At 43.8% G+C, this 15,469-nt stretch overlaps 1 protein-coding gene across 7 annotated transcripts in view; it reads right to left on the bottom strand.

Moving 5' to 3' along the window:
- Positions 1-1,866: 1,866 nt before the first annotated feature.
- The window catches only part of nej (nejire), a 131,838-nt gene continuing 118,235 nt past the window's right edge, over positions 1,867-15,469 (bottom strand). For all 7 annotated transcript variants that reach the window (XM_045765149.2, XM_069311245.1, XM_045765157.2 and 4 more), the window contains one exon: positions 1,867-4,512. In XM_045765149.2, coding sequence (XP_045621105.1) covers positions 3,072-4,512 — 1,441 coding nt within the window. In that variant the 3' untranslated portion in view covers positions 1,867-3,071. The remainder of the gene's footprint in view (positions 4,513-15,469) is intronic.

Here is a 15,469-nt window from a genome sequence, read left to right as displayed (position 1 = left end):
TGGGGGGGGGGGGCCAGGTTCGAAATTTGCACGGTAAAGTAACAACACACTGGAGTGAACACTGGAAAGAAATACTGAATAGAACCAATGAGGAGTAGAGGTGCCATATACACAGTTAGAATGCACTGTATGAGCATCAGAGGTCTATGGCTCTTCAATACCCTCCCAACAAGCAAAGAAATATTGCCCAAGGTGAACTTCAGAAAACAACTAGACATATTCCTGCAAGAAGTGCTGGACCACCTGAGCTATAGTGGATGTATGTGTCTGTGGGTCACTTCAAGCAGCAGCCTGTTGGACCAAGTAATGGCCTTGGCCGGGCTTGGGGAGTATAACAACTCCCAGGACCCTATCCAGGTAAATTTCACGTGTGAAAGCAAAATCCTTGAACATCTAGTGGGACCAGAAGGCTCAAATGCCTGTGCTATCAGTGGAAGGGACCCCCCCTTCCTTCCTGAAGTGGTCTAGCTCTAGTGGTCTTTACTCCTGCAAAACTTTGCTGACTTTATGGATGCTTTCACGATGGGGGCTGGCAAATTGTCATTCGCTCGATGGACCTCTGTAAAGGAGGCCAAGTCAAGTAAGTAATTATCAAAAGAAGGCACCAAGCCGGGAAGGCTATGTAGCATGGGGCCAAGCCAAACAGAACTGCTGCATCTGATGTGAACCTTTTGGTGGCACGATGATCAACAGGTCAAATGAACTCAAAAAAATTATTTCAGTATTCCAGAAGCAAATATGAAACAGAATTTCAATACCGAAAGAGACTAGAGCCTAAAATTCTTTTCACATTCAAAATACTGTATCAGATATACACACACTCAACCACAGAATTTGCCCTGTTGTTCTGTTTAATGTGTTAGTAATTCCATGTACTTTTCTGATTACTTACCTGTTGAATACTTGGGTAAGTGACCCCTAATTTTAGCACTACATTAATTATATTTTTAAACAGTTATTTTTTTCTAATCACCTACTACATTAGCACAATTCCATGCCATATAGCACATAACCAACATACACTCCATTCCTTTCCTGTTAAATTTAATAATTTTTGCATATATCTCAACAAATACTACTTTCCACATTTCAGCTTCCTCACTGTAGAACTCTCTTTCATAAATATCAGCTGTCATACAAATTTGTACACTTCTTCCATCACCAAATTCAATCATATTGGCACTAGCACCTGCCATCACTTTACTCATTAAACCTTCAAAATCTTCTCTAGTAACTTCTAAATTCATCATCATCAAAGCACTCTCTCATGCATATCATTAACTTCTACATTTACCCCATCCATCAATCCCATTGCTACAAGTTCCCAACTTCTTCCTAAAAGAGCTTCCTGTTGCTCTTATTTCCATATCCTTTACTGAAGTTAAAGAAAAGATTCCCCTTTTCTACACAAATCAGTGCTTAGATTTTTGTCTTGAGTTCAAAATATTGTATGAATGGTTTGAAGGAATTATTTAAGACAGATCAGTGAAGTTGAGATGAATGGGAAAATTCCTCAATGTTTACAAAATGAAATGTAAAGTCTATATTGTAAACTCAAAATTAAAAAAGAACTAATTATTAAAATATATACATGTATATATCTACTGATTACAGAATATTTTTGTTAATTTGTTATACCAACAATTTACGAAGATGTACCAAATTCTGGGGTTAAATTAACAACGTACTGATTACACAAGGATGAAATACAGGTACAGTACTGTAAATTAAATTATAACTTGTCTGAAATAGGCAAAGACTCTGGCTGGTTACTTCACAGAAGCAGGGAATGATGTATTGAATACGATATTGATTAAAAAAAAAAAAAAAAAAAAAAAAAAATAATCCAAGAGGTAATGTAAAATCTTCTAATTTGTCATATATTTATTATAAAATAATCAAATCCTCTGTTCAACACTTCCTCATTGGTCAACATTAAACATAACAAAGTGGGGGACCAGACAGTTAAAAAATTTCTTATGCCCATTAAAATACAATTATACAGGACAAGAACGGGGACTCCCAATGAGCAGGTGTTGTTAGACAATACAATCAACAATTTACATACATACATCACGTTGAGCGTTGGAAAATGTGAAAACAAACTTATCAAATTTTTAAAGAGAAATAAATTAAAGAATTGTATAGAGGACAGGTGGGTGAGGCGTCGTGACGGGAGGAAAACTGGCTGCAACTTCCCTCACCCACACACCTTCCATCTCCCCTTGCTAACCAATTCACTATCCTCTCCTTTAGTAGGTTGATGGGCATGGAATGGGTCAGCAGTGGGCACTGTGTACTAGTTTGTTTGGGATGATGGTGGTAGCAGCAGCAGCTATCCCTCGAGTCCGCTGCGTGTGAACACGTTTCCTTATTACCCACTCCCCATTCACTGTCAAACTGACAGCACTAGCAGAGACAGCAAACCTCCCCAGGGCAAGTGCGTTACCTACAGGGAATGTCAAAGTTATAGGGAGGTCACCGTTGAGGTTGTGCCTGCACTGCAGTCTGTAGCTTTGGGAGTTTCATGGGCACAGGGGATTAACAAAACCATTACATTTACATTCTTTTATCACTTATTGTGCAGAAATGTACAGGCACAATCCCATAGTACATCCTGCTCTAGTAGTTCAGCAAGCTAGAATGCACCAAACGTGTCTAGCTAATACCTTGGCAAAAAGACCTATTTGCACTCTTCAAATTATAAACAAGACAGCAACTGCCCAAAATTAATGACTAATGCAAAATTGTACAAAGTTACTGTAATAAAATTTTCATTTCGATCTTTTTTATGTAACCACTGAGTTTACTTTTTTAGTCTTTCATAAGCCTAGAAAACCCCACGTAGGGTAAGTGAATTGTCTTTTAAGGAATTGGCATGAGTTTATAGTTCAGAATCTGCAGTATATTCCTCTGGGTTTGCTTCAAGGAAGCATAATATCTTTCCTGTTTTGCAGATAGAAAGCACTGCAAAAATAACAATCACAATTTGTAGTCTGTATGAGAATCCATGACTTACTTACAAAATATTTACAAGGTACTATCTACAAGGGCTAAGTAGCACACTGGTACTATAATGTCTCCACAAATTTAGAGAGTTTGTCTTGTGGGGTAACATCTGCCTCAGAGGTGGGCACCATGCCACCCATCTGTTGGTTATTGGCAGGTTGTAAAGGAGGCAACCCCTGGTGCGTTTGATGCCCACTTCCAGGCCCAAGTTGGGAGAGCATCATGGAATCCCCTGGGGCACCACTACCACCCATCGCTGGGCCTTGTTGACTTCCAGGATGCGGAGAATGCACTGGAGCTGGGTGGTGTGGAGAAGGTACAGGTCCCGCACGCGGGGACGGGATACGCGGGGACGGGATGGGACCATGGTTTCTAGGCGAGGGGTTAGGTTGAGGTGACCGCACTGTTTGTGGTAAATTACTTGGTGGAGGTGACGTAACAGTCTGCATCAGCTGCTGTGGGGACGGGTTCGTCATAGCTGACCCAGGAGGCATCATGCCCGGGGCAACAGACTGAGGTGACATAGAAGGTGGCACTGGCTTCATTTGTTGTTGCTGCATCAGCATTTGTTGTTGCTGCTGCTGCTGGGGAAAACCTTGCCCAAACTGACCATCCCCACCCTGGAAATTATGCTGCTGCGAGAAGCTCAACTGTCGTCTCTGTGTATACATTGGTGCCTGAGGTTGTTGGAAGCCCCCTGGTTGAGACTGTTGTTGTTGCTGCTGCTGCTGCTGCTGTTGCTGTTGTTGTTGCTGCTGTTGCTGCTGCTGTTGTTGCTGCTGCCTTAACTGCATAAGCTTTTGCTGTTGGTACCATTGTTGCTGATGCGTCATATTGGCTTGCGTTGGAGGAACTCCCATTTGCTGTGGCTGGCCCTGCATAGGTTGGTTGGTAGCCATCTGAGTCACTATACCCCCCTGCATAGTGGTTTGCATACCCCCTGGCTGTATATTAGGCTGCATTCCACCTGGTTGCATATTTGGCTGCATTGACCCTTGTACAGATCCCTGCATCCCACTTGCACCTTGTGGTATCAACCCTGGTTGACCTGGTCCCGGTGGGTTTTGTTGCTGTTGCTGCTGCTGCTGCTGTTGCTGTTGTTGCTGCTGTTGTTGTTGTTGCTGTTGTTGCTGTTGTTGCTGCTGCTGCTGTTGCTGTTGACTTTGTTGCTGAAGTTGGCGATGTCTGATAAAAGCTGCCATTAACTGAGGATGAGTCTTTAATATTTGTAAAACCTCCGATTGTTGATGCGGACCCGAGGGATTCTTTAAAGTTTGTAAAAGCTGCTGTAAGGCTTGTGTGGCATTTCTCTGGGGTTGCCCACCAGGCTGAACTGGCTGACCAGGCTGCCCTGGCTGACCAGGGGGACCCATCACGGCTGGGCCTGGAGGTCCTCCCTGCTGGCCCATAGGGTTGGGTTGAGTCATCATCCCTGGTCTGATACCACCACCTTGACCTTGTTGCTGCTGCCCAATAATTCCACCAGGACCTGGATTTGGGTATCTGAAAAATATTACATTATATTAAATTGATGATATATTGCTTTGAAAGGAAGGCATCATCTGCATTTTTTTTGCTGGTTATGAACGAACTCTTTCCAAGCAATAACAGTACCTTTAACTTGTATTAAATGTTCCATAAATTAAATACAACCAAACTATGCTATTGTAAAGTTTTCCTACCAAGTTAACAAGAAGAAAAGAATATTTTTTACCAAAAATTGTCAGATATATGGACTGTATAGAGGAAAATAATTAGAACCATGCCAAATTCACTGTCCAATGAATCTGTCATCAAAATATTTAACAAACAATAAACAAACAAACAATATATGTAAGGTAACTTAATTGTTTCAAGTTAGACAAATACAAGTGTAGGGTTGGGTATAAATTGGAGCTATAGCCCAATATATATATATATATATATATATATATATATATATATATATATATATATATATATTGGAGCATAGCCCAATATATATATATATATATATATATATATATATATATATATATATATATATATATATATATATATATATATATATATATATTGGAGCATAGCCCAATATATATATATATATATATATATATATATATATATATATATATATATATATATATATATATATATATATATATATATATATATATATATATATATAAATAAAATATATATAAATAAATAATAAATTATTTATATATATATATAAATAATGCTATATATATATATATATATATATATATATATATATATATATATATATATATATATATATATATATATATATATATATATATATATTGGAGCATAGCCCAATACGCCTTCTGTAGTTCCTGCTGTTCTGATGTACATTATATTGTTATACGCTCTTTTCTGTACTGCACACTCAGTTGCTCCCCTATGCAATCACCTGCTTTTCTAAAGGACAAATGAGACAAAAGCAATGATGACCTTAACTCCAGCACAGCAGGAGATCTCTTCAACTCCTACTCGGTGACAGTGAGTGGATAAAGGAAACACTGAAGATCATTCTGTGAAGACCAGAATGACATCAAGAATTATCATTCATCTGAACACAAAATTCTCTACAAGTGCTACTCAGCCTCAGAAGAGTTTATCAAGAAATGCCCTGCTAACTGTTAAGTAGTGTACAAGGCTGAAAACATAAATATTTGATGAGGAGCTGCATGGAAAAGTAAAAAAACAGAAATTCAGTAAGCTTGTCACCAAACACCATGTGACTGGAAGTTTGAGTAGGACAAATGTGGAGAAGGATGTGACTAACAAGAGAATTACTGAACGGCCTTACCTGAATGGTAGCGCAGAAAATAATGCTAATGCCCAGAATAGAGAACACAGACAGCTTAAGAGTCCAATAGGAACAAAGGATCTAACAGCAAGGATAGATCAGAAGCAAATGACAGCCATGCTAGGACAAAGCCTAGACAGGAGGGAAGCCAATGGCAGTAAGAATGGCTGACAGGGACTGAAAACTCTATGACACAGCCTGCAAGAGGAGCCCCAAAAACAAAGTCAAGTCAAGTCAAGTTGATCAGAAAAAGACTTGGTTGGACACAAGACCTGCAAAAGAATGAATTATCTGTAGAATATTATTATCAGCTATCCAGGCTCATATGTATCTATTAGCTTTCTGGCATCAGTCAACAAGCAGCAGCGGGTCCGCCATGCTCTGCATGATACGAGGCAACAGTATTTGGCATAAGATGACTGTCCCGGAATAACCACGAAAGGAAGGACAAGACAACCCTATCGGAGACCAAAGTATACCTACAGTGATAAAAAAAACAAAAAACGGAAGGACTGCCAGGAAAATTCATACTGCCACCGAGACGAAGCACACAGGTGGCAGACCAACAGTGAAGCCACCTGCGCCCCATGCAAGTAATGAGAGACTCGAGTCAGAACTCTAGATGCGAAGACTCGAGGAGAACGAACGAACCAGTCTCGTACCAGGCTGGACAGATCTGCTGAAAGAGGCAGAGCAGCAGGAAGACCCTTGGGTTCAGACACCGAGCAAGCAGCGCCTGAAACCAAGGCTGGGCTGGCCACCAAGGAGCCAGAAGGACAGCTCTCCCCTGGTAAGTCTCCAAGTGAGCCAGGACCTAGAGCAACAGCTGAACCGGGAAAAAGAGGTGCAGGGAACCCCACCTCGCCCAGTCCTGCCTGAAGGTGTCGACCCCGATGACCTCGCAGTCGGGTAAGGGCTCCACATATACCGGGAGATGCCTAGACCACGCTGACGCAAAGAGAGCTACTTCCGGAGATCTGAAAGGCTGGCAGAGCCAACTGAATGAGTTGGCATCGACCATCCATTCCGTGGATAGGGGAATGAACCAGGACAGGCCTTCTGCCAGGACACTGGACACCCCCCGAATGTGAACTGCCAGGAGAGCCAAACCCCGAGAACTCAGCAGACGAGTCACTCGAAACGACCAGCCCCAAAGAGCCAAGGACTGCATTGAACCCCCTTGGTTCAGGCAATGAACTGCTGGGAAACAGTCCGAATGGAGCCGGATAGTCGATCTGCGAGCGACCCGAATCCTCCGGAGCGACATCCACACAGCTGCAAACTCCCGCACCGTGCTCTGAGCCTGACGAAAGGACGGACCCCACCGTACCTGGCCGGCTTGGTGAGTACTGGTCACAAAGCCCCAGCCAAGAGACTATGCGTCTGCGAACACATTGAGTGAGGGCTCGGGTAGGTGCCAAGGCAGTGAACCCTGAAAAACCCGAAGAGGAAGACAGTGACGCAGCAACTGATGCAAAACCTCCCGGAGGCCAAACTCAGCGGTTGCGAGAGGTGGAAACGACATCCCTAAAGGAACCAGAAAAGTTGAAGCCACACCAGACCTGGCGGGCAGACCATCATGGCAAGGTTCAGGCTCCTGTACACCCCTTGAACAGCCGCCGCGTGACTCGGGATCCGCTCAGGAACAGAAGGTGGGAACGCAGACGAAGCAGTGCTGCAGGAGGAAGAGACAAGGAAGCGGTTTAAGTGTCCCACACAAGACCCAGCCAAGACCGAACCTGAGAGGGAACCAGATGGTACTTTCGCCAGTTCACCAAGAACCCATATTCGGCGAGCTGGGAAAGAACCAAAACCCTGGCGAACAGACACCCGGACTGACTGGGAGCTTAACCCAGCTTGTCCTCCAGGTAGGCCAGAACCCGAACACTTAACAGACTCAGGTGGGCCACCACGACCTGAGTAATGTGTGAGAAAACGTGAGGCGCCAGATTCAAGCCAAATGGAAGGCCTACCACGACGGGAAGAACCCTGAGCCCCAGCAAACGGGGCAGTCTCAGGGCATCCAGAAAAGCAACGAACCTATCTCATTGCAGCAACCTAAACCGAGCATGTAACACTTCTGCTGCCTGCACCCTCGTGTCATGTTCAGTAGCTTGGGTGAACTAGACCACCTACAAAGAACAAACGTCACATGACTACGGGTCAAAAGAATCACCGACTCGAGACGCAGCATGGCGGAGGCACAGCTGGTGATTGTCACCCTGAGACAAGGGGACAGAGCAACCATCAACCTCGCACAAAGCGAGAGAGGACTCAATGATCACATCCTTCATACCATGGAGCCCCCGCGGGGTTTTTCAGGACCCTTAACCTTGGTATCATGCTAAGGGAAGCCCAGGCAGGGTACTGCGAATCGGCGCCCAAAACTACCGAGCAAACTTCTAAAAGCTGAACTCCCGGGACGTGTCCACACGGGGGCCTAGCAGACGGTACCACCAAGAACACAGAGATGGATATAGAAAAACCCCAATTGTAGAAAAAGAGGCAACCAACCAAAGGCAGACCCCCACCAGGCAGGAAAAGAAAAACCCCGCAAGAGGACAACGTACCCAGGAGGAACAGAGCCGGCCACCATAATAGGTGATAACTAGCTGTGCAGTACCCTGCGCCCTTATCAGTAACGAAAACTTCTGTACCACCTACCCAAAGGCAAACAAGGGCAACAAAAACCCCAGCTGACTCCAAGGGCAGACAAGTACTGAGCAGTAAAAGACACAATAGAGGTAGGTCCCAAGGTGACTTGTGGAAGGTGACCCCAAGCCCCAAGGGCAGTACTTACAGGGCACCTAGGGAAGGAAACCCTAAACGCATGCAGCCCGAGTACCATAGAATATTACTCCTGGCTCCCACGCCATCCATAGAGACAGACCACGCCACAAGGCACAGTAACTAAAATCAAAGCAAGAGCCAGAGGCACATGACCTGCCAGTATCACATAAGCCAAGAACTGCCAGTTGGATCGCTGGCACAAGGGTCTGGGGTTCCCCCTTCCCCCCTCTCATGGGGTCGGGGTGGGTTGCACAGGCAGTGATGCGGCAACATCATGACGTCATGCTCGTTTGCTAATTTTCATTTGGGGGATTCTGTCCACTCGTTTAGCTTTCGGTAGCAATATTTTCACCAGAATAGGGGTTTGTTTTGGGGTGCCTACCTTTCTGGATCCCAGACCCGGTCGATGGCAGACATAATGCTCCCAACCACACGGGGGTTTCTATAGGCCATTGCTATGTCCTATAGAAACCTCTCTCGTGCCTCTCTGAGGGAGCCAGATTCTGGCTCGTGGTCCCCAGTAGGCAAGAACTCCATTCACTTTGACTGATGCCAGAAAGCTAATAGATACATATCACCCTGGATAGCTTCAGGAAGCCGAAGGTGTTCCCCCCAGAAAAGGCACCAAGCAGGGAATATTACTTAGCACCGTCTGTATGACAGGATATATAAAAGTCCTAAATATCACTCAGGATTGTCAATACTAAACAAAATGAGCAACATCAACTGTATTGGACTCACCAAGGATCTTATTAAGTGACAAATGACTGAAAGGGACATCGAGAAAATAAGATCTCTCATCATCCTGAAAATCAAGGCATTCTATAAAGAGGTGCACAACTATAAGCAGGACAAAGCAGTTTGAACAATAAAAAGCAGGGTGTTACTCGATTAACCCTTCAACTGCACACAACAACTAGGGTCACTTCATTGATGGAGCACAAAGTGACCAGGGACCCTTTTAGGTATAGCCCAAGATATAAACCTCCTGTGGGTACATGGGGTTCACATCCACTTCCTCAGGTTTCCAGAAACAGATGCCTTCTTGCAAATGGGTGTGTAAGTCTCATTATTGAGACGGTGACCATGGATAACACGTACTGCATCAGCTCACAGGATCATTGTACAGTTTTGTTTTAATTATCAGGGGAAAGTGCCAGGACATTGTGACTATAGCACTGGGAAGGGTCAAGATAAGGATTTGGGATGGGACGAGGAGGTAGGGGGATGTGCATCTTGTGCCCACTGTGAACAGTGGGAGGCACCACACAGCAGCAGTTTTATGCATCTATGCATCATCCAACAGAACCTCATGTTCCTTAAAAAATACCTTGTGAAAAATTATTCATACCAGTATTCATGATTTAATGACATGAATCTGATAATATCTGCAGTGTTGTGGCTATACTGAGTGATGTGCATAGTATACTAAAGGCATTTTGCTTCATCAAGTGATGTCAGCTGCTTGTAGCATGTGGCTCTATGCGGTCCTTACCCCACTCACCAAAATGGCTTAGAGGTTTGTTACAGTGCATAAAAATGTAGATACATATGATGGGTGTATATAGTGTAATAACAGCAAAACCTGTTTTATTGATCAAAGAATATATTACTGTGCATGAAATAGTGACACAAATAAATCTGTGTATACCTATGAGCTACATGTTTTGTGATACAAATAACATAACTGACAGCCCAATACAGCATTGCACTTGAAAAAAAGAGCAGCGTTGAATGTAACAAAACGCTATTTTTCTGGGTGAGCCCTGGAGGCTCCCTGGAACTATTGGACTAATTATGCAATCTTTAGACCAGGGCAATAGTCAATGGAGTTCTGCCCACTGGAGACCACTAGCCAGAACATGGCCCCCTCAGAGAGGCGCAGGGAGCAATGGCCCTGGAACCCCCCCCCCCCCCCTGTGGTTGGGGGTTAACCTTATTGACTGGGGTTAGGCACCCAGAAAGGTAGGCATAACAAAACAGACCCCATAGGGTAAGAAAAACACAGCCAAAAGCCGAACAAAGTGATAGAACTCCCTCAATTCCCAAGGAAACAAGCAAATATCACCCCTCGCTGTCGCATCGCTCTCAGCGCAGCTCCAACCCGCTAGGTAGGGGAAGGGGGAGGGGGAGAGCCTCAGACCCACTGCATCTGCGCAGCCCCCCCTCCCACGGGGAAGGGGGAGGGAGGAGTCCCGGACTCACTGCACCAGCTACTAAATCCCAGTTTTGAGTCTAAACATCAAAAGGAAAACGAAACTGCCAACCGGATGGAGGGAGGGGTACCATGGAGCCTCCGGGGCTCAAACAAGCAACATTTCATGCGACTAGCACTTCCGCTAATGGGGGAGGGGGGAAACTGCTCACCAGAGCTGGCAGCCCACCACCCCAGTTCTTGAACTGATGTTCTAGTGATCAGACAGTGGTTAAGACCTCTGGCCTCAAGTTCCTGTTCTGGGTTTTTGCACTGTGTGGCTGTTCCAGCTGTGTGTTGGCAACATGCACCTAGAGTGACATTCCCTAGGTGCTCCGTGAGTACTGCCCTTGCGAGTCAGGGTTATCTTCTCCTGGGGCATTCGGGAATCACTTCCCGTTTGAGGACTACTTCACTTGGTGTTGTCTTTACCCTTTGGGTATGTCGGGGGTCTAGGGCTTTCTGTCTTGCCCCGGGTAGGAGAGTGTTATTGACTAGGTGGGGAACACTGCAGCTGCTGCAGCTAGCTTTACTTCAACACAGCGGCCGACGTTTCTCTGACTGCTAGTTTGTTTGGTGTGTCTTTGGGGCGGTTTTGTTTTCATTTTCTTTATGTTCTCCGGCATTCTCACCTTGTTTAGATAAAGGTGGTCTGCTTAGCTTATTAGGCAAGCCTAGATTGTGTTGATAGTCGTCCTGTTTTCACCCAATGTTTCATAGCTGCTACTGGTGGTCAGTTTGCCTACTACCTGACAGGGTTCTACCGGCTTAGCTAGCCCCAGTGCCTGGGCTTTCCATAGTGCTAATTCGCCCCAAAAGGCCCTTGAAAACTCGTCTAAGTATAGAACCCCATGGGACTTCACTAGTGACATCTTGTCACTTCGAAATCTTCCCCTCACAGTAACTCGCTGTTTCTATTGCTTAGATACTCCTTTATCCACTGGAGCACTGTACCTGTTATTCCAGCATGTTTCTCCAATTTCTGTACCAGCCTCTTATAGGGTACTGTGTAAAAGGCTTTCTGGCAGTCCAAGAAAATGCAGTCTACCTACCTGTTTTCCTTGTCTAATTTTTTTCACTTGGTCTGAAAATTCTATTAAACCTGTGAGGCACGATTTACCATTCCTGGGCCCATACTGGTACTGTAGTGTGTTACTTCTTCTCTCTAGATGTTCTATGAGCCTTATCCTCACAATCTTTATCACCACCTTGCATGGTATACAAGTTAGGAAAACCAGGTTTTAATTCAAAGCCTCTTGCCTTTCACTCTTTTTTGTATATTGGGACTACATTAGATGTCTTCCAACTTGCCAGTGACTATTATATACCATAGAGTGGCACACACAGTGCTTCTGCACACTTTTACTATCCACAATGAGATTCTGTCAGGCCTTATAGCCTTTGTCACGTTCAGCTCAAACAGATTCCTTTTGACCTCATCTCTAGTACTCTCAAATTCTTCCAAGCTTGCTTGATTCACCATCACCTCTCTCAGTACTGGGACTTCTTCTTGCTCTATTGTGAAGACCTCCAGAAATTGTTTGTTGAGTTCTTCACATGCCACATTGCCATTCTCTATGTATCTGTTCTCCCCTTTTCTCAGTTTCATCATCTGTTTCTTCACTGGTGTTTTCCTCGTAATGTGGCTGTGAAGCAGGTCTGACTGAGTCTAGACTTTACTTATTATGTAGTTTTCACACTGTCTCTCAGCTTCTCTCCTCACACTGAGGTACTCATTCATGGCCCTCTGGCAGTTCCAACTGCTCTCCTGTGTTCTGTTACTTCTGTAGTTTCTTTATGTTTTTGTACTTAATTGCTTGGCTTCCTTTCATGCCTGATTGAACCATGGACTCCTCTGTTGCTTTTAATTTTCTTCTTTAGGCCAGAATAAACTTGTCGGCTGCTTCCTGGTTCTTTTGGGTGATGTAATCAATCATATCTTGTACAATCTATTTTCTGGGGTCTATTTAACAAGGTATTCCCATTAGGAATTTCTTCATCTTATCATAGTTTCCTCTTTGGTAAGCCAGCCCTTTCCTTTCTGGTCCCTTCTTTAGATAGGTTATTCCTACTTCCACCAGACACTCAAATGTCAATACACTGTTGTCACTCAGTCTCATGGGGGGTACTAATTGTACTTCCCTTATACCTGACTCTTTCTGGGTGAATATCAAGTTCAATGTTGGTGGTTCATCATTACCACTTATTCTTGTGGGTTGCTTGACATGCTGACTTGAAAGTTTCATGTTGCCACATCCAGTGGTTTAGCTCTCTGTGTAGTTTTCTGTTCTCCCAGTATATATTTCCATGGTTGAAGTCTCCAATGATTAAAAGTTTGGATACATTCCTGCAGGCAACTGAAACAGCTCTCTATTATATCAATGGTTGCCATGTTATTTCTATCATATTCCTGTCTTAGTCTTCTGTAATTACCAACAAGTGTAGTTACAGGACGAGGGCTACGCTTCTGCTGTCCCCATCTTCCCAGTATTCTTTGTCATGTAATGCTTTGAAACTACTGACAGATTTCTCATCCAACACCTTCTTGCTAAACTTATTCCAACCAGCTACAAGTCAGTTAGAGAGAGAGAGAAAAAAAAAAAAACTTGTTTCCTTAGACCTAACCTCTTGTTCCTTGAAGTTGCAGGTTTCAAGAATCTCTTTACCATTTTTGTCAATTCCTGTTACTGGTTTGTATGTAGTGATTATTACCTTTTCTTTTTTCTATCTTCTAGCTTTCGCATACAGGTATTTAACACATCTAGTCTCTCTTCGTTGGGCTACAAACAGTTTTTCAGTTCTGGAAGCCATTTTGTAGCATGCCTTTACATCTTTTCTAGTGTACTGATGTGCTTTTCTTGAGATATAGGTTGCTTCTACCATAGCATTTTCCAATTTTGGTGTTGTTTCTTTATTATTTCACCATCCATATATCTTAAAGCAAAATTCAGAAGTTGGAAAGTGTAACATATGCTCCTCACAAAATGTTGTATGTGTGTTCCTCTCTTAACACCCTATCCAGAAGTGCCCCTTGATTTCTTTCTTTGTTAGAGTTCTTTAATTTCTTTCCACCAAATTTGCAAGTTGTATGTGTGGCCTATTTTCACCTATTCCACATTTCATAACATGGCATTTATTCACATTCAATATCATTGCCATGTGGCACTCCAGACACTTGTTCTGTCTAGGTCATCTTGAAGGACATATTAATCATCCAAGTTTCTAATCTTCTCTAGTAGCTTGGCATTAGTTGGATTCATTGTTTCTTGATTACTGTCCTCATTTTTGTCAGATAATTCTTTCACCCATGTCAGAAATCTTCCATTCACCCCCTCCAGAAAGTTCCAACTTTCAGACCAATCTAATGTATGGGAATCTGTCAAAATTCTTTTTTTAGGTCCAGATAAATGAAGTAAACCCATCCATCTCTTTCTTGTATGCTCTAACATAAAAACTAAGTAGATTTGTTACACAGGGTCTTCCTGTTCAAAAACCATACTGTCTGCCTGTCCAAGACCTAACAGCTCAATCTTTCACACACACACACACATATAGTAAATCAAATAGTAAATACATGTACATCTATACACACAGAAATCACAATAGCGTGATACATCAAATGAACAAATACACAAGGGCGGTGATGAGGGATCGAACTTGTGTCAACCCGTGTGGATTTGTTCATTAGATTTATCACACTATTGTGATTTCGGTGTGTATTGAAGTAAGGGCGAAGAGGTAGAACAGCTTGCTGACAGAGCCCGGGTGCATGGGGGAATTGTGTAAAACCCCAGTTTGTGTCTTGGAGAGACTGCGGGATCTGTGTGAGAGCAGTAGCACTCCTGGTTGCAATTCTTTTAACCATGTCGTGGCGCAATCGACTAAGGCGCATCTGGGATCATCCTGGACGTAAGTTCGAACCCTCATCACGGCCCTTGTGGATTTGTTCATTTGATGTATCACACTATTGTGATTTCTGTGTGTATATATGTACATGTATTTACTATTTTATTTATTATTTGTGTCTGCAGGATCGAGTTCCTAGGTCTTGGACAGGCAGACAGTATGGTTTTCGATCAGTAAGACCCTGTGTAACAAATCTACTTAGTTTTTATGTTAGAACCATCTATCCAGTCCATCCATTCATCTATCCAGTTCCCCCACCATTCATCTAGTACCCCTCCACCATCCACCCCCTATCCATCCAGCCATCGAGTCCCCTCACCATCCAGCCATCGAGTCCCCTCACCATCCATCCATCCAGTCCCCTCACCATCCATCCATCCAGTCCCCTCACCATCCAGCCATCGAGTCCTCTCACCATCCATCCATCCAGTCCCCTCACCATCCATCCATCCAGTCCCCTCACCATCCATCCATCCAGTCCCCTCACCATCCATCCATCCAGTCTCCTCACCATCCATCCATCCAGTCCCCTCACCATCCATCCATCCAGTCCCCTCACCATCCATCCATCCATCTGAAATTTACAAGAAGAGAGAGAGCCTGGCAGACTCAGAGGTGGATTTTCCTTCTACACAGTAACCCTTCTCCTCCCCACCTCCCCATCGCCTCCCTCAAGCCAACAACGACTCTTCGTAAGGTAAAGTACAACTGAAAATAATAAAACAAAACATTTATAATAATTACAAGTACAGTAT

The sequence above is a fragment of the Procambarus clarkii genome, chromosome 69 (assembly GCF_040958095.1).
Source record: "Procambarus clarkii isolate CNS0578487 chromosome 69, FALCON_Pclarkii_2.0, whole genome shotgun sequence".
Taxonomy (NCBI): Eukaryota; Metazoa; Arthropoda; class Malacostraca; order Decapoda; family Cambaridae; genus Procambarus; species Procambarus clarkii.
The sequence above is the reverse complement of the archived record's forward strand: the minus strand, read 5'-3'. Positions and strand labels throughout refer to the sequence as shown.